The 20,100-nt window shown below is 36.7% G+C and overlaps 4 protein-coding genes across 4 annotated transcripts in view; all 4 read left to right on the top strand.

Annotated features, from left to right (window-relative positions):
* Window positions 2,766–5,414, top strand: LOC104708376 (homeobox-leucine zipper protein ANTHOCYANINLESS 2-like). The gene is made up of 7 exons (XM_010424933.1): window positions 2,766–2,870; window positions 3,211–3,726; window positions 3,812–3,886; window positions 3,969–4,178; window positions 4,252–4,411; window positions 4,510–4,877; window positions 4,970–5,414. The coding sequence occupies exons 2-7, from the start codon at window positions 3,226–3,228 to the stop codon at window positions 5,285–5,287; spliced, it is 1,632 nt and encodes a 543-aa protein (XP_010423235.1). The 5' UTR covers window positions 2,766–2,870; window positions 3,211–3,225; the 3' UTR covers window positions 5,288–5,414.
* Window positions 5,794–8,768, top strand: LOC104708375 (E3 ubiquitin-protein ligase XBAT33-like). Its single transcript, XM_010424932.2, has 10 exons — window positions 5,794–6,193; window positions 6,289–6,348; window positions 6,559–6,630; window positions 6,727–6,896; window positions 6,991–7,151; window positions 7,259–7,317; window positions 7,412–7,458; window positions 7,555–7,698; window positions 7,795–7,883; window positions 7,972–8,768. The coding sequence occupies exons 1-10, from the start codon at window positions 6,017–6,019 to the stop codon at window positions 8,535–8,537; spliced, it is 1,545 nt and encodes a 514-aa protein (XP_010423234.1). The 5' UTR covers window positions 5,794–6,016; the 3' UTR covers window positions 8,538–8,768.
* On the top strand, window positions 10,374–14,677 carry LOC104708374 (leucine-rich repeat receptor protein kinase EMS1). The gene is made up of 2 exons (XM_010424930.2): window positions 10,374–11,718; window positions 12,084–14,677. Exons 1-2 carry the CDS (start codon window positions 10,509–10,511, stop codon window positions 14,531–14,533), a joined length of 3,660 nt encoding a protein of 1,219 aa, XP_010423232.1. The 5' UTR covers window positions 10,374–10,508; the 3' UTR covers window positions 14,534–14,677.
* The window catches only part of LOC104708373 (protein MEI2-like 4), a 5,585-nt gene continuing 4,898 nt past the window's right edge, over window positions 19,414–20,100 (top strand). Inside the window, exon 1 of the mRNA XM_010424929.2 lies at window positions 19,414–20,032. The gene's annotated coding sequence lies outside the window, so the exon portion shown is untranslated. The remainder of the gene's footprint in view (window positions 20,033–20,100) is intronic.

Genomic DNA, 20,100 nt, shown 5'->3' with positions numbered 1-20,100 from the left:
CAAAAAAAAAAAAAAAAAAAAAAAAAACTGTTGAAAACAAAATTAAGGACACAAATCAAGAACTAAATACACTGCAAACATAACTATTTAGCGCCTAATTAAAGTCCTCGCTTCACCGGTTTTAGTCCTGAGCCAGCTCAACCTGTTGCACATGAGTAGAATTCCTCTAAAGTTAGGGAATATAACCATACCAGTTATGTGTAGCTTATGATAGGATAAGTGTCTTTTTATTTATGCAAACCAAGTGATATCAATTAGAAGGGGATCTAAACCGGACCCGACACATGAGTTTTAAGAGATTGCTTAGCTAACGCATCAACATCTCGGTTACAACTTGGAGCAACGAAAGAAAACTTAATTTGCTTGAAAGGAGCGAATAGATTGAGCATTTCAAAGATTATTCCATGAAGCTCCTTAGGCGGACTCTCCGATTGTATGAGTTTCAATTAATTGTTTATAATCTGAACCGACATAAATGTTTTGGAAACCTAGTGTGATACCCCGGTTTCAGAGACTTGCGGAGAGGTTTAAAAGAATTGATTTGACCACCTATATCACCAAAGTACACTTATCTTTTCGGTCAAGGGTCCTGAGAGAACTCCAGAGTTAAGCGTGCTTATGCTAGAGTAGTGTCAAGATGGATGACCTTTCGGGAAGTGACTGTCGGAACTGTGCGAGTGAAGACAAAACACAAGAAAAGATCATGTGGTGATGTGTAGGGACGGTAACAAGTCTTTAAAGCCTCCCGAACATAGCAAACCGGCCGTCGGATAGAGAGTGACTCACGGGCCTAGTAAGAGGACGCGAGGCCCTTCCTTGGACTGGAATTGGACATGGGATCCATTAAGAGGTGGCAGTCGAGGCGTTACAAGTAGTATCAGAGCCGAAACCAGACGAGAGTGGAGTCGAGTGGGCTCACACCGTCAGGGGGTGACGGTCTTGGTGCGCAACGAGGACGTTATGATCTGTTAGTGGGGGTGAATTGTGACACCCCAGTTTCAGAGACTTGCGGAGAGGTTTAAAAGTATTTATTTGGTCACCTATGTCACCAAAGTGCACTTATCTTTTCGGTCAAGGGTCCTGAGAGAACTCATGAGTTAAGCGTGCTTATGCTAAAGTAGTCTCAGGATGGGTGACCTTCCGCGAAGTGACTGTCAGAACTGTACGAGTGAGGACAAAACACAGGGAAAGATCATGTGGTGATTTGTAGGGACAGTAACAAGTCTTTAAAGTCTCCCGAACATAGCAAACCGGTCGTCGGATAAAGATGGGCTCACGGGCCTAGTGAGAGGACGTGAAGCCCATTAAGCAAGATGGGTCTATGGACTGGGATTGGACATATGCCCATTAATAAATGACAGTCGGGGCGTTACACCTAGGTTGTGGGCTTCTTGCAGGGCTGGGAGCATGGTTGTTGCCTCTCCGATTAGCGGTGACCGGATCCACTGAGAAGTAGTTGATCCTTTGCAGCGTTGTTGGATGAGAGCTATCGTTTGGAAGACGTGTAAAGGACACAAAGTCGGAAGGGATGACCTTCTACCAAACTCTATTGCTAGATTCGTCTTGCCTTTCTGTCTAATACATAATTGATGTTTCAAATGCATTCCCAATAATCAATCATACTATATGTCTTAGTACATTAACTATTATTTATCAACATAAAAAATATACTCATTAAATAAGTTATTATTAAAATGCTTTTCTCTCTCTTTTCTCTCTAAAATCTTTCAGAGAGAGAAAGCTCTGTTTTATACTTTCCGGCAATTGTTCTCGTCGGTTTTTTGTCTCCGGCTAAGTCCGGTTTTGCCTTTCTCGCCTAAGTGCGAGATGTACTTAGCTTTTGTGGCTATCTTTTTTAGTTTTTTTTCTTTTTTTTTTCTCCTTTTGCAGATTCCGTTAAACCTCTCTTATCGATAAAAGAGGCAAAAGCTGAGGAGTGGATTCAGAGTTTCTGGATCTTCTGATTGCTCGATCTCATTCTTGAAGAGAGTAAATCCTCATACCATATATTGGCTTTGGATGATGGTTTCTCCTTGGGTTTGTGAATCCTGATGAGTGGAATTCGTGGCTGGTGAAGAACAAATTAGGAGAGCGAAGTTTTGCAACTAATTTGACAATCTCATCTTCTCGCGTCTTCCGGAGTTAATGGATCTGAAGATTTTAAAGCCTCTGTTTCTCCATACTCAGAAGAAAACTGCAAAAAGGATTTGGTGAACTTCGGAGTAAAGCTGAAATCTACTGGAACTTTGTGGTGAAAAGGAGTGATTTTCTCATCGGAATTTTTTCAGGTCATCGGATTTTCAGCTTCGGTGGAAAGACGATGTTGACTGTTGAGTCGGTCATGTTCCACCACACCTTTGCGCTTTAACACGTGTCTACCACGTGTCCCACTCTAGACCTAGCTTCTTTTTGCTGTATCATTTGTATGGGTTTACGTTTGGGCTTTATATTTTGGTTATTGGACTCCGAAAATTCACATTGTATCTCTCTTGTAATATGCCCTTGTTTGGTTAATCAATGAAAATAGATAGCCGACAAAAAAAAAAAAAATACTATTATTACTTCGCTTATATATATTTAAGATTAAAATAATCATTAAATAGAAAAAGAAAATTTTGATAAGGAATCTAGTTTCGCCATAAATATTGATGAACATTTGTCTTTGTTTAGTCTAAAAAATATGAATCTCGTGAAGGTATCATTTAATAAAGATAATAAGAACCGTAACCGTTCAAACTTAGTGTGTATTAGCTTTATCTTATATATATATATATATGTACTGGTTTCAGTGAAAACTCCATCCCTCAGAAACTAACCGAGAATTCAGATCTACAAATTCATCTTCTGAGGAGTTCTGTAAAATCATCAAGGTATATACAATTTTTGATAATCTTTGACTAAAATTTCATATCTTTTCAAAAGGTTTTCTGATTGTTACAAACAATTTTTACTCAACTATTATGATCCACTGATTAGATATTTGCCATGCTAGGCAAAATCAAATAATGAATTTCATGCATTACGCTTTTTTATCTTGGCTACTATAGATGCTTCGTATAGCACAACAATATGATGTTTACATTTTTTGATAGAACAAAATGACATAACAATATGATGTTTACATATTTTAGAATTTTGTTGGTTGTAAGAAAGGAAAAAAGGAAAAACTTGTTGTTTGACTAATTTATTCTCTTCCTCTGACTATAATAGATTCAAAGGTTAAACATGTATCGACATCATCAAACGAGGATTTTTCTACAGCAACAAAACGATTTGCTGAGAAGAGAAAACGAAACTATGGTTCATGCATTGTCCACTCCATATACATCTAGTTGCATATCTTGTAGTGGACCCATCGTTTCAACCGAAGAAACTGAGCTGTGGTTGGAGAATGCTCTTCTTCGGTCAGAGATTGATACACTGACTTGTTTTATAAGGAAATTAAATTCGTTCATAAACCTATATCCTGTGGTTGGTGTATCTTTGACGAAATGGCATTACGCAGTGGTGGCTATGACGTCACTGTCGCTTAAAGAAGTCGTTTCTCTTGCGAGGCAAGGGAATCCAATGTGGACATGCAACGACAGACTCAATCTTGACGAGTACTACTCTAATTTTTTTCCTTGGTATGCCAGAAACGCACCTGGGTTTGTACATGAGGCCTCAAGAGCTTATGCAATGGTCCCCTTTGATGCTTCATTGCTTGTGGAAAATCTTACGAACCATGTAAGTGTGACAAGCTATATATATAAAATCATAATAATATACAATTTTCCTTTTCTTTTCTTTATCATATTGTTTGTATAATTAGGTAAGTTGGCAAAAAATCTTCCCATCAATCATCGCAGATGTGTCTTTGGAATCACATAACCGAGTCTTTCAAATGGTACAAAACATTTACTTTTTTTTTTTTAAAATAATTTCTGGAATTTACAATTAATGATCTTTTTTAATCTTTATAATTGTAGATTAATGTGAATTTTATGCAACAAATCTCTCCTTTAATTCAAACTCGGAATGTGAAACTTCTTCGGCGTTCAATGCGTATAGAAAATAATACATGGGTTATCGTAGATATCTCTATGTATTTTAGCTCATATGCACGACATTCACGCCCCGATTTTATGAGATTTCCTTCTGGATATCTTGTCGAGCATATAACCCACGGTATCTCCAAGGTATATTCAGTTTCAATCGAGTTTAGTTATATATGTGATGGTAGCTATAATTTGATTCGATTATCATATGTAGGTAACCGTTCTCGACCATTGGGTCTATCAGGAAGAAGAAGTCGTAAACAATTTCAGTTCAAATTCAAGATTTGGTGCACATAGATGGCTTGCCGCTCTTCAAAGGCATTGCTACAACACTTGGTCTATTTCGATTTCTTCAATCGGTCACCAAATTCAAAGTAGTAAAACAAGATTTTTTTTTTCTCTTTTTTTTTCTGCTCAACTATTTTAGTTTGGTTTCATACTAACCATGTGTTTACTGCTGGACCTTGTGTAGTATGTGGCCCAATCTGTCATACCAATTTGCTTAACCTATCTACATGGATGGTTTCCATATTTTGTACCGGAGTTTGCGGGACAACAAGACAAAAGTGGAAGCCCCTCAGTACAATTGGATTTTCGGTTAATAACATAAGAATGTTCACCAGGGAAAGTCGAGACATGAATCGGATCCCTTGGGGGTTTGTTAGCGCTACTGGTATGGCTAGAATGCAAGTTACCCAAGAAATCCTTTTTAGATTGATTAACCGTGCGAAAAAACAATATATATGGGAACATCTAGCATCTGTTACAGATATGAAAGAATTAATTTGTATCAAAAGATGTCCTAATCCAGGGAATGAAGTTTCTGTTTTCTGCATTGAGGTACGTAGCTAATTAATTTCATATGATTTAATTATATTGTTTGGATTTTAATCATTTGTTTTATAAACATAATTTACTTAATTATATTGCAGTGCAATGGTCCTAAAGAATGGTATTTGATTCAAGAAACATACTATGAGGCCTCAGGAGCAATGATCATCTACGCTTGCATAGAAGCACCATGTTTTACAGCTATAATAAACGGTGAAGATTTTTCCGGCGTCGAAATTTTGCCGTTCGGATTCACGATAATACCAAATGGATTACGAGAAAGTTTCTTGTCGGCTGCATGTCAGGTAAAGATCAATCAAACCATTCTCACAGATACAGATAAGGTGATGGAGTTTATGAGGAATACGATTGGTGATACTCTAGAAAATGTCCAAAATATCCGTTACGTCGACCCCTAAAAGCTTCATAGGCTTCTAACGTTCCTTGTTGTTGTTGTTGTTGTTGTTTTATTTGAACTTTGTTTCTATGAACCGTATTTTACCTAGCTTTTAAAAGATAACAAATAAATGGTGACCATTTCGATTACAGTTTGATATATTTTCACATGTTGTTAATGGATCCAAATGGTACGAATATCCTAGATCATATAAAACAGTCTTTATATGACACCAATTTAATACATACCTAGCTTCATATTTCTTCTTTATATGGTTTGTTTAAGAAGAACAAGTAAACCTTATGATTTAATCCGAAAACAAAACACAAAAAAATGAAGAAAAGCCAAACTTGAAGATGAATCACAAAAAGACGCCACGTGAGATGAGTGGGACAAGTGAAAGTGGAGATTTAGGGGGTAAAATTGTAAATTAAGGTTTATGTTTCGCCTGCATCTTCCCTTGTCTTTCTTTTTTGTCTCCTTACAGACAAAACTAGAGAGAGAGAGAGAGAGAGAGAGAGAGAGAGAGAAAGAGAATTCGCGTGCTGTTTCAGTAATTCAATATATATTTAAATTATCAAAATCCCAGATTCTTTCTTCTCTGTATCTTTCCACGACGGTTGACCTAATTTAATCGTCACATCCAATTGTAATTTTGAGTCTTTAGAAAGAGAGATTTGATTCACATCTGTTGAAAAAGAAGATAGATAGATTGAGAGAGACAAACAAAAAAAAAAAAAACAAAAAACAAATGGGGAATTCATTTGGGTGTTCGGCGTCCGGCGAGAGATTGGTGTCGGCGGCGAGAGATGGGGATTTCGTGGAAGCGAAGATGCTTCTTGATTGTAACCCTTGTCTCGCCAAGTATTCTACTTTCGGTGGTCTCAATTCTCCTTTGCATTTCGCTGCTGCTAAAGGCCATAACGAGGTCCCCTTTCTTTTTCATCAATTTCTTGTGATGATTGCTTCTTTTGTTTTTTTTTTTTAATGTAAAGTTTTCGTTTTTATCTGTTGTGATGTTAGATCGTCGGGCTGTTGCTCGAGAATGGAGCTGATGTGAATTCCAGAAATTATTGCGGCCAGGTATTCGAGATTCAGCCTAGATTCATGGATTCAAGTTCGATTCTTTCGATTAGAATTTGATTTAGAGATTTGTATCAATAGTGAGATGTGAAATCTTTGGCTAAGTTTAGAGCTACTAACACAAGTCTATGGTCAACAATTCGAGTCCTACACTGAAATCCTGTAAAAGCTAGGAATATGCTAAGTTAGTTACTAAATCTGTTTTTTCAGACGGCATTGATGCAAGCTTGTAGATACGGACATTGGGAAGTTGTGCAAACTCTTCTGCTTTTCCGATGCAATGTGAGTTTGTTTTTTTTACTCACTAGCTAGTTGAAAAGACAACTATACGATTTGTTTGTCTCTTAATGTCGTCTTATGAATCTTTCTTTTGTCAAGGTTACTAGAGCTGATTATTTAGCTGGAAGAACAGCGCTTCATTTCGCTGCTGTGAATGGTCATGCCAGATGTATTAGACTTGTCTTGGCTGACTTTGTACCTAGCGATAAATTTAACTCTCTTCCCGAGTCTGGTGTAGTGGTCACTCCGAAAAACAAATCCGAGCAAAGGTTCTTTGTTTTTGAATCGGTCTTCTATGTTTGCAAGGTTTTTTAATTGATTATATAGTTAGCTATAACGATAATAGTTTGTTTCATGGTGCAGCGCATTGTCTAAATTTGTTAATAAGGCGGCTGATGGTGGAATTACAGCTCTTCACATGGCTGCCTTGAATGGTTTATTTGACTGTGTGCAGCTTTTGCTTGATCTCGAAGCGAATGTTTCCGCTGTGACTTTTCATTATGGAACATCTATGGATATGATAGGTCTCAGCTCTCTATCCGCCATTTTTTATCTTCCTGACTAAAGGATTATATTTATAATGCTCCCAAAGATGACAATCTTGGTCTTAAACTCTTAATTGCTGTTTCAGGTGCAGGAAGCACTCCGTTGCACTATGCCGCTTGTGGTGGGAATCTGAAATGTTGTCAGGTAAGAACAATACTACTAAGTTTAATTCCTTTTGTTTTGGTATTTTGGATACAAAGAGTTATGAGAATCTCCATTATTTTTTGTTTCTCAATAGATTCTTCTTGCAAGAGGTGCAAGAAAGATGACATTGAACTGCAACGGGTAAGTTATTCCATCACAATCTTTTAATGTTCTATTTCATGTTATTTTACGGTAGTTAGAATGAAAACTTTCCTCCTTTTCAAAAAATGTTTGTAGGTGGCTACCTATTGACATAGCACGCATGTGGAGTCGTCATTGGTTAGAACCGTTACTTTCGCCAATTTCGGATGTCGTCATTCCAACGTTTCCTCATTCTAACTACTTATCATTGCCCCTTTTGAGTATACTCAACATCGCAAGGTAATGAAAGAAACCAACATCTAAGTGTTTAGGACAAAACTCTGGCCTCAAATATGACTCAGGTGATTTCTCTTCTTGTTGACTATTTACTTGCAGAGAGTTCGGGTTGCAGTCTGCAACCATCGCAGATGAGGTCGATATATGTGCGGTTTGCCTTGAAAGAACATGCACAGTTGCTGCTGAAGGTTCGGTTTAATTTTTTTTTGTCAATTACACTTTTAGAGATGTTTATTAATAATGTCTTTTAAAAGGTTGCGGGGTTTTGTGTTTCAGGTTGTGAGCATCAGCTATGTGTGAGATGTGCGTTATACCTTTGCTCTTCGAGTAATGTTCCCTCGGTGACAGTTGACCCACCGGGGTCAATCCCTTGCCCTCTTTGTAGACACGGGATTGTGTCGTTTAAACGGCTCCCAAGCTCCCAAACCAGAGAAATGAAGTTACCAATCTCACTCGGGTTCTGTGCACCGTGTATGCTTCACACGGGAGACACAACAGATCAATCATCACCAACATGCCCAACAACAGAACAGCGTAGCAGTAAGACCAGGGCAGCCTCGGTTTCATCTGATATGTTCTGTCCTGTAACATGTAGCCCATTCCCTTCAGTGAACATTCCAATGTGCACCTGCAACGAAGGAACATGTCCAAACTTTGAGACACATGGGACAGAGAGACATAGCGAAGAACACGACGAAACTTCTCCTTCAAGAACAGCAAGTGAGCAGGAGAAGATAGAAGAAGGGCAAAGGCTTGGGAAGACAACAACTTGTTCAAGCATGTTCTGGGGAAGAAGAAGCTGCAGCAGAGAGAACCAATGCAACTCCGAGATCAATGCATGACTTGATCACATAAACATTATTTCTATGTACAGAGAGAGAGAGAGAGAGAGAGAGAGAGAACCTATGTCTCAATCATTTCTTACTTTTAAAAATGGGATGAGCCACACAGTCTTCTTCTTAGGTTTGTTTTGATTATTGGTGAGATGCTACAGTTATTAAATTATGGTGGAAAGATTTGTAATTATCACCATAATAGTTGGGTCAGTTTGCAAAATCTTTGTATTTTTATCATTGGACTCATCTGTTGTTGAAGTATAATTTTCAACCCAAGAAAAAGAAAGTCAAACAACACTATAAAAAGAGTAATACTGATAATAATTACAAAACTTAATGGCTTCCCTATAGCTGTTCTTACTTCTTGTTGTATGAGAAAAAATCTGACCACACAAGTCCACCGTCCACGTCCGTTTCTCCTCTGCTACATAACTTAAATACTCATATTACTTTTGTTATTTCTTAAATCAAATTGAGAAAAAAGAAAGAAGAAAAAAAATCAAATGAAAACGAAAGTATTACTCAATTTAATCGGACCCAAAGTGGTTTGGTTTCAGTGAAAGCGCCCATTTCAAGAACATTCCCAAATTCGGCTTTGCTACTTGGAAATCTTTCATTATCTGTAGCAGAGGTCGTCTCCACGAGATTAATTTCAATTACATTTTTAAAGTTATTTATTAACTTATTGTATTATGTCATGATCTATATATAATTCTCTATAGCAGCTGCACTTTTTGTTTCTGACCATGTGGTCTGTTTGTGTTCAAGCCGTAGTAATAAATCAACTGGAAGTTATGTGTAACTCAGTGGTCCACTAACCTACTAATCAACCATTTTCACACAATTGGTACAAGTGTGTTTTAATGTCCTTCTAAAAAGTAGTATTTTGACAATGAAAGTATTGTTTTTTTGTTCAAAACATACAAATAAAATTTAATTAGAGTAATAATCTAATCAGGTTAAGTATTATTTTGTATAATGTGTTCAGAAAATGGAAACAGATCCCAAAGGGGAAAAAAGCTAATACATACCCAAAAGGGAAAGAAGACATGTGGGAACTCTCTGCTACTCTTTCTTCTTCTCCCCTTTTATATTCTTTTGGACCACCATTTAGAAAAAAAAAAATTTTAATTCTAACCACTTCTTTCATAACACCAAAAACAAATTTACATGAAAAGAAAAAAAAACTTAAAAGAAACATGCATAATTTGTGTGTAAGAATGTTGACTGTCCAAAATTTCTTCTCTTTTGCAATGTAAACAAGGAGAAAACAAACCAGTCAATAATGTTAAGATAATTCAAGACTTATTTATTAGTACAGTACTATACTACTATCAAGTAAATGCAACAATTTCCCAAACATAAAAACGAAAAAAAGAAACCTAAAACTACTAGCCGTGTAAGTGAGTAGATAATAAAAGTGGTTTATTAATTGAAGCCTCTTTATATATTTTTTCCTTATATATACTATCACATTAATTGACCAGCCAAAACATAGTTTGAAAAATTACAATGTAACCACACAATTTTTGAATATTTACAGAAAAAGCCAGTCAGCTTTAATCTGGTACACAGTAGTTGCGATATTCAGCAGATTCGAGCCGTACTCTCTCTCAAGTCTGACTCTGACCCACCATGCCTGATCCTTCACCAATCTCTATTTTTTCTCTAACAATTCACGCAAACATAAAAAAAAAATTGAAAAATACTAATAACAACTGTAGTATGAAAAAGTAAAAAAATTAAATTGCCGTTACGAACTTTAAAAACAATGGTCTTACGTCACGTGAGCTTCGTGCTTCTCTTTCTCTCTCTCTCTTCATCTTCTTCATCTTCTTCATCTTCATCTTTATCGCGCCTAAACAAAAAAACCCTTCCTTTTCTCTTTAATGGCGTGATTTATCTTCTCCCCCCCCCAACTCTTGTAAAAATCGAGTCTTTTTTCTCAAAACAGTCTCTTTCATTCCTTCTATAACCATGGCGATTCTTCCCGCCTTGTTCCTCTTTCTCTTCTTCTCTGTTTCGGCCGGTTCCGCCATTGTTGATCTAAGCTCAGAAACGATTTCTCTCATCTCCTTCAAGCTCTCACTCGAAAACCCATCTCGTCTTTCTTCATGGAACGTTTCGTCTCCCTCGTCGTCGTCTCACTGTGATTGGGAAGGCGTCACGTGTTTGTTTGGAAGAGTCTACTCGCTCTCTCTGCCTTCAATGTCTCTTAAAGGCCATCTCTTTCCTCCTCTCTTCTCCCTCCCGTCTCTCTCCGTCCTTGACCTTTCGGGAAACTCACTCTCCGGTCAGATTCCGAAGGAGATTTCGAGTTTGAAGAATCTTAAAGCGCTTTGTCTAGCTAGAAACCACTTCTCCGGGAAGATTCCGCCTGAAATTGGGGAAATGAAACAGCTTCAAACCCTAGACCTCTCTGGAAACTCACTCACGGGACTCCTCCCGAGTCAACTCAGCGAGTTACCTCAGCTCCTCTACCTTGACCTAAGTGACAACCACTTCTCAGGTTCGCTTTCTCCCTCCTTCTTCCTCGGCTTCCCTGCTCTGTCTTCACTCGACGTCTCCAACAACTCACTCTCCGGCAAAATCCCACCAGAGATTGGGAAATTGAGTAACCTCTCCGATCTTTACATGGGACTCAACTCGTTTTCCGGTCTAATCCCACCGGAGATTGGTAACATCTCGTTGCTGAAGAACTTTGTTGCGCCTTCTTGCTTCTTCAAAGGGCCGTTACCAAACGAGATATCGAAGCTGAAACACTTGGCAAAGCTCGACCTTTCTTACAACCCACTCAAGTCTTCAATCCCTAAATCATTCGGAGAGTTGCAGAATCTGAGTATACTGAATCTTGTCTCCGCTGACCTTAACGGAATGATCCCATCAGAGCTTGGTAATTGTAAAAGCCTCAAGACACTGATGCTTTCTTTCAATTCTCTCTCTGGTTCTTTGCCGTTGGAGCTTTCGGAGATTCCTCTGTTGACGTTTTCTGCTGAAAGGAATCAGCTTTCGGGTTCATTGCCTTCTTGGATCGGCAAATGGAAGGAACTGGACTCACTTCTCTTGGCTAACAATCGGTTTACAGGACAAATCCCTCCTGAGATTGAAGATTGTCCAATGTTAAAGCATCTCAGTCTAGCTAGCAACTTGTTAACTGGTTCGATTCCTAAGGAGCTTTGTGGTTCAGGTTCGTTGGAGGAGATTGATCTCTCTGGGAATCTTCTTTCAGGAACAATTGAGGAGGTCTTCCTTGGATGTTCATCTCTTATAGAGTTGGTTCTTACCAATAACAAGATCAATGGCTCTATACCTGAGGATCTTTCAAAGCTTCCATTGATGGCACTTGACTTGGATTCCAACAACTTCACAGGAGAAATCCCAACGAGTCTGTGGACGNCGGCAAATGGAAGGAACTGGACTCACTTCTCTTGGCTAACAATCGGTTTACAGGACAAATCCCTCGTCAGATTGAAGATTGTCCAATGTTAAAGCATCTCAGTCTAGCTAGCAACTTGTTAACTGGTTCGATTCCTAGGGAGCTTTGTGGTTCAGGTTCGTTGGAGGAGATTGATCTCTCTGGGAATCTTCTTTCAGGAACAATTGAGGAGGTCTTCCTTGGATGTTCATCTCTTATAGAGTTGGTTCTTACCAATAACAAGATCAATGGCTCTATACCTGAGGATCTTTCAAAGCTTCCATTGATGGCACTTGACTTGGATTCCAACAACTTCACAGGAGAAATCCCAACGAGTCTGTGGACGTCAACGGACTTGATGGAGTTCTCAGCGTCTTATAACCGTCTACAAGGTTCTTTGCCTGCAGAGATTGGCAATGCAGCTTCACTGACGCGGCTAGTTCTCAGTGATAACCAGTTACAAGGTGAAATCCCAAGAGAGATTGGAAAGCTTGCATCTTTGTCTGTCCTGAATCTGAATTCAAACAAGCTTCAAGGGAAGATACCAAACGAGCTTGGTGACTGTACTTCTTTGACTACATTGGATCTTGGCAACAACAATCTTCAAGGACAGATTCCAGACAGAATTACTGGTCTTGCTCAGCTTCAATGCCTGGTTCTCTCTTACAACAATCTCTCGGGGTCGATTCCATCAAAACCGTCTTCTTATTTCCACCAGACTGACATGCCTGATCTGAGCTTTCTTCAGCACCATGGGGTGTTTGATCTCTCCTTCAACCGATTGACTGGTCCTATACCAGAAGAGCTTGGTGACTGTGTTGTAGTGGTGGAGATTTTACTGAGCAACAACCATCTCTCCGGAGTAATCCCAGCTTCACTCTCTCGTTTGACCAACCTTACAATTCTGGATGTATCTGGAAATGCCCTTACTGGCTCCATTCCAGAGGAGATGGGCCACTCTCCTAAGTTGCAGGGATTAAACTTGGCGAATAATCAGCTCAATGGCCATATACCGGAAAGCTTTGGCCTTTTAGGTAGCTTGGTGAAGCTAAACTTGACCAAGAACCAGCTGGATGGATCGGTTCCTGCTTCTCTTGGGAACTTGAAAGAGGTTACACACATGGACTTGAGTATTAACAAGCTAAGTGGTGAGCTTCCATCAGCACTGTCTCAGATGCTCAAACTTGTAGGCCTTTACATTGAACAGAACAGGTTCACTGGAGAAATCCCTTCAGATCTTGGTAACCTTACGCAGCTTGAGTACTTTGATGCTTCTGAGAACTGGTTATCTGGAGAGATACCAACAAAGATCTGTGGATTGCCTAATCTGGTGTTCTTGAATCTAGCCAAGAATCATCTGGGAGGAGAGGTGCCCAGAGATGGTGTTTGCCAGGATCCTTCCAAGGCATTGCTTTCAGGGAACAAAGAGTTGTGTGGCAGAGTGATTGGATCAGATTGCAAGATCGATGGAACTAAGTTGATGAGTGCTTGGGGACTTGCAGGGATCATTCTTGGGGGTATGATCATCATCTGTGTGTTTGTTTTCTCTCTGTGCAAATGGGTTATGATAAAGAGAGTGAAGCATAGAGATGATCCAGAGGGAATGGAGGAAAGCAGGTTAAAAGGTTTTGTTGATCAAAATCTCTATTTCTTAAGCGGAAGCAGATCAAGAGAACCATTAAGCATCAATGTGGCCATGTTCGAGCAGCCACTTCTCAAGGTGAGTCTGGGAGATATTGTGGAGGGAACAGATCACTTCTGTAAGAAGAACATTATAGGAGACGGTGGTTTTGGGACAGTTTATAAAGCTTGCTTACCCGGTGGGAAAACAGTAGCGGTCAAGAAGCTAAGCGAAGCCAAGACTCAGGGAAACCGTGAATTCATGGCAGAAATGGAGACTATAGGGAAAGTGAAGCATCCTAATCTGGTGTCTTTGCTTGGATATTGCTCTTTCAGTGAAGAGAAGCTTCTTGTGTATGAGTACATGGTAAATGGGAGCTTGGACCACTGGTTAAGGAACCAAACTGGGATACTAGAGGTACTAGACTGGTCCAAACGTCTCAAAATCGCAGTTGGAGCAGCAAGAGGGCTAGCATTCCTACACCATGGCTTTATCCCTCACATCATACACAGGGATATCAAAGCAAGCAACATCCTGTTGGACGGTGACTTTGAACCTAAGGTTGCAGATTTTGGGTTGGCTAGACTGATCAGCGCGTGTGAGACTCACGTGAGCACAGTAATCGCAGGGACGTTTGGGTACATTCCACCAGAATACGGTCAAAGCGCAAGAGCCACAACCAAGGGTGACGTGTACAGTTTCGGGGTGATTTTGTTGGAGCTGGTCACAGGGAAAGAGCCTACTGGTCCAGACTTTAAAGAGAGTGAAGGCGGGAACTTGGTTGGTTGGGTGATTCAAAAGATAAACAAAGGGAAAGCGGTGGATGTTCTAGATCCTCTGGTTGTGTCGGTGGCTGTGAGACACTCAATGCTTCGTCTGCTTCAGATCGCTGTGCTCTGTCTTGCAGAAACGCCAGCTAATCGCCCAACCATGCTTGATGTGTTGAAGGCCCTCAAGGAAATATAAAGCTGTAACCCTAAATCTTGTTGTTGTTTCATGTGTTTCGTGTTGTTTAAGTCACTGCGAGTGCTAACCAAAAAAAAAGTGAGTGTAGGGGTTTGTAATGTTAATGTAACTCTGAATATCAGAAAACCAGACCTTTTTTTTTAATCCCTTATTAGTGTCAAAACACTCAAATTGACAGAATTGCCCTATTGCGTTAAAAATTACATTGTCGAGAATATTTTTTTTAAAGAAAAAAATCAAATTGTAAGAGGGAAAAATTGAAGGGGTTGGATTGTAGCTGTTTGATGTCAAGTCAATATCAAGAAACACAGTATGGTCAGTAAAAAATAATTATTGAAAAAAATCTTTAGTCCAAACTTCTGGCTTTATATTTACAGTCACTCCCACTTCTTTTATTCTCTCTAGTCCAAAACTTCTGACTACATACAAAAATATCTCCACAACTTGCTCAGTTTCACTGTTTTGTTTGTTCTGTCACCAAACGGGTTCATGTCATTAATTATATAAATTAAAGGATCCTAAAAAAAACAGTTTACATAACGGAGCTCGTATAAACGAATTGATAACTACATTATTTTTGTTGAAAAAAATAGAAAATTATTAGCCATTTTGATATTGCAAAGCGTTAACTAGCCGATCAGTTGATTATGGTTCCTCTTCTGCAGTTCACCATGTAACAGAGTTCTATTAGTGTTAGATAAACTTTCTCGTCTATCAAAATTAGTGAAAGGGTTTGTTTTCTCCAATTAACTACAAAAAACATAGTAAAAAAAGGTCAAGTAAGAAAAAGTCTCGGTAGTCAGGTCGTAGACTTTGTCTCCTAACCATTTAGGTTATCTTCCACAGATTAAGAGCATTTATTGCACTGACCTTAACTCGATATGTTATGCCTGTATATCAATCAAAACAACTAGTGGGTTTATGTGTTATAACGGGCCAGGCCTATTTAATGTGAGACATCACGGGTCTATTTACCCAGCCAATGGCTTAAGTACGTAATCATAATTATAGATTAATTGATTAATAATTACTTGTAAATATTTTTATGTTTTTTTTGTAAACCGTATCGGCTGTCCGGTCAGCTTCGGTAGAAACGCACCAAAGTGCTTCAAAGTAGATTTCTCTCCGAAGGATCACCATAATGTATGTCCCGAATTTGTAATGTTTTCCGACTAATGTCAAAGGGTAGTCAGGCTGCATGTATTTCTGACTACCATGTAAACCAATTGGACTAAGGCCCAACTGACAGACTTTCCACACAACTACGATTTTTGTTTTCAGGATGAATCAAACCTAGGTTAGTTCTTTTTAATCTTTCCCCAATTCTCCCTTACCATTGGACCAAAAGACGTATGTTGCACAAAAAATATACATACTTAGTTTGTTATATTTGTATTTTGATATTTTGTACCTAATTGTAAACAAAGTATATGTTGGCTACTAATACAAATAAAACAAACGAAGTGTATTTGATGAATTAAATATACAGGCGTAATGTGATTAGTGAATAAGTAGAGTCGTCATCAGTAGACCGACGGAAATCTATAGAGACAACGACCTCTATGGGAGACCCGCATGGACCATGTGAATAAGTCAATAACTAATGCATAATTGCAACACACTAACACTAATTAGTGATGATTATTATATCATTCAGTGATACATCTTAAATTAGTTTTTTTTTTTTTTTTTTTTTTTTTTTGTGCTATAATATTATCATGATGATTATATCATTCGATGATACATCTTAAATTAGTTCTCTCTTTTTTTTTTTGTGTGCTAATATTATCGGTTGGTTAGTTTGCATATTGATTTTAGGGTTTGTTTGCATATTAGTGCATTTTAGAAACTTAATTAGCAAACTAATATATTTACTATTTAAAATTAGAATAATATGTGTTGTGTAATAGAAAATGTGTGAGATAGGAGAGATTGTGGGATATAGGCTTGAATGAAAAGATTACCAAAAGAGTATGTATGTGTAGGTGAGAAATAAAGTTTTTTTCTTCAATCATAATTATTCAAATAATTGTTAATATAATCTTTTTTAGAAACTTCTTAGATACAAAAAAAATCTATATTTTTTTCTTTACAATTTGATATGAATTTTATTTAATAATTTTTAAATATATTATATACATCTTTTGAATTCGTACACCTTATTTAGTGTACAGAATTCTATACACCTTATTGAGTGTACATACACATATTATTAAATGTACAGATGTAATTTGTACAAAATCATTGTGATACAAATATCTGAAATCCTAATAATTAAATAAATTACACAAATTACATCTGTATAATTAATACTGTGTACAGACATCTGTACACTTAATAATGTATACGGATACAAAATTTGTAAAAAATATTCAACATTATCAAATAAAATCATCAAACAAAATGCATATCAAATTATAAAAAAAACATAAATTTTTATACATCCTTAAAATTTTAGAAAACAAATTTTAATTAGCCAGCTTTTTTGTTTTTAAGATTGTAGAGAACATATATTTCAAAAAAAAAAGTCAAAGACTCAATAATGGCATGTGTTGTAAATATGAAATATTGACGAGGGCTGTAAAGTATTGTAAACATTAGAAAACAGTAAAAATGTAGAATTTGCTAATTGTAAATAGTAATTGTATTACTTGTACAATTATGTTTTGAAAAGTATCTAAAATGCCAAATATCTCTTGATTTTATCTTTGCTTTGTTCATGTGTCCAGCCTTGTTCTTCCAAGAATATGTTATGTAATTTAACCAAAGGTAAACAAAATTATATCATTATCTATAACTTTTTTTCAAGTTCGTCGTATTCTCAAATGAGTATGATATATACAGTCGTGTTATTGATGTGTCATATGACTCGTGTCATACGCTTCAACTTATCCTATATGGCTATATGTACATGTACCTAAAGGCGTGCAAGCAAAAAAAGGAGTTTGTTTCTATGCTTATTTTTGTAGAAAAATACAAAAGCAATAAACAATTTTGGGTAAAATTTGGCATGTGATCAACGGAAGGATATAGTACACATTGCGACTTATATGTCTGCAAGAAACTATAGTACATAAGAATAGACACGAGATCGAATATTTCGAAAAAGGGACGATATATTTATTGAATTGTAGATATCAGTTCAAAAAGTATATATTAAGTGTTATATATATATGGGACATCCAAATTGAAAAGTTCCAACTATTAGTACTTGTATCCATGTATGTATTAATGCATGTAGAGTAGATTAGTGTCAATATTCAAACCAGAGTCACAGCAGATATCTAAAACAAAGATCATTAATATATGTTCTAAACATTAGTTATATAATATTATACATGGTATACAATTATAAAAATAAATCTAACGAAAAGAATTATACAGAACAACAAACATAAATTTCGTAGCTTCGTAGTTTACATGTGAAGTAAACTTTAGATGACAGAGCCTAAGTATCATCATCACAAATAAAATAATAAGATTACCTATTTGTTAATGTTGGTTGATGATCAGATAGCTTAAGAATGATACAACTGGAACCGGTTTGTTTGGTATATATCCGGGTTATTGGTTCAGAACCGGTTAGGTAAGGTTAGATTAGTAGATGTGATGTTAGTTGAACACCTACCATATGTGTTTGTGCCTTGGAGAGTTCAAGTTCAACATAGGAGAGAGAGAGAGTAGAGTAGAGTAGAGAATCGAAGCAAACGTAGGATTTTGTTTTTAGTTGACGTCAACCATTGAAATAATGACACGTGGAAAAACCTTGAGAAGAGCGTCTTAATAAGAATAAATGCTTTTCTTTCTTATTAAAAAAAAAGAAAATAATACTTTGTCTAATCCTTCACGCCGCGTCTAAGCCATTTAAAAAGCTTTCGGACAAGACAACTTCGCTTTCTCTTGCTTTCAGCTTTGGCTATATAGTTTATCTCTTGTATATATATAGCTCGACTCGGCTTGGCTTAATGAATTTGACTAATCAGAAAATGTTTTTTGTAAATTATTAGCGAAATAAATATACTGTATATTGCTAATCTGTCTTACTCAATGACTAATTAAGGAAATTAATCATCATGTTTTATCACAAAATAATATGTTGATTTTTTTGTTGTTAGCTTTTTAAGCCTTTTAACAAAGTACATTTGTAATATTATAGCTATCTTAAACCAATAATTACTATCCAAAAAAAAAAAAGATTTAGTAAATCTTATGTACTTTTTCTTAAAGTAATTAATAAATCTGGTGATCCGTTGTATCAATAAGTACGTGAAAAAAGGAAAACAAGAATGAGAAAGAACGTGAAAGACTTAAAAAAAAAAGTAGTTAAAAATATTTTCCTTGTTTAAAAAAAAAAACAAAAAACGTTATCTTCAAAGTTTTATCCACTTTTTATTTATTATATTTGCTGTTAAAATGCGTTTTAATCGTTTCCTTTTTTTTTTTTTTTTTTTTACCCACGCAAAATCTGTTTTTATTTGGATAATGTTTTTTGTAACATCTGTGTGTACTCATCCAAAAAGAAGTTTTTATCTTTTAGTTTTCTTTAATTAAAAGAAACTTTAGATAATACCAGAAACTTAATTACCTGGATGGATCTAATAAGTAATCCAAAAAAACTTAAGCCGGATGATCCAACGACTGATGTCGCGAGTTGGTAAAATAAAAATGTAAAATTTAAAACTTTTTTTAATAATAATAATAATAGTAAAAAAAGGAAAGAAAGGAGAAAAGGAAATCGTAAGATGAATAATCGAATCGAACGGTAGAGATAAAAAAAAGGTACACACCGTAACGCTCTATATCCATGGGGCTCAAACATCGTAGCTGCTGCTACAATTTATTTTAGTTTTATCCTCTCTCTCTCTCTCTCTTTTGTCTTCTTTCTTCCCCCCCCCATTCATTTTATTATTATTATTATTTTTATTTAACCAAACTCTCTCTCTTTCTTTCCGTTTCTCTCTCTATTGGAGGGTGTGCCGGAAATTATCACCGGAGTTTCTCACAATTACGGTTTTTTGCTTCCCACCCTTTGCAAAACTTTTTTTTGCTCGTTTGTTATTATATTTCTTGGAGAGGAAGAGAATTTTGAAATTGAGCGAAACCTTTTTTTTTTTTTTNGGGGGGGGGGGGGGAATTACTATAGTATAAATCTCTGCTGGTTTATTATTATGATTGGATAAACAGAAAAAAACCAAAAAAAAACTAAAATAAAAAAGAAAGGAAAGGGAAGATAAAAAGAGAAGAAGAAGAAGAACTCTTTCTCTTTCTCTTTCTCTTTGTCTTCTTCATCTCTTTCTCTCTCTCTCTGTTCCTTTTTCTGTTCTGTTTTCTTCGGGAACGTGAAGCCTAGAGAAACAAGAAGAAGAAGAAGAAGAAGGTTTTACACTTTTACGAGATCCGTTTCAGTAACTTCTTTTGTAGCTGCTCTTTGCTTTGCTTTAAGAATTAAGACAAGAAGAAGAAGAAGCAGAATTGTCTTGTTCCTTTTTTCATCATCTGGTAAGTTTTTATAATCTGTGTTTTTAGGGTTTTTTATTTTCTTTTCTTCTTTTTGAATTACTTTTTTT

The sequence above is a fragment of the Camelina sativa genome, chromosome 8 (genome assembly GCF_000633955.1).
Source record: "Camelina sativa cultivar DH55 chromosome 8, Cs, whole genome shotgun sequence".
Taxonomy (NCBI): Eukaryota; Viridiplantae; Streptophyta; class Magnoliopsida; order Brassicales; family Brassicaceae; genus Camelina; species Camelina sativa.
Note: the sequence above shows the minus strand (reverse complement) of the source record. Positions and strands in the feature narration are given on the sequence as shown.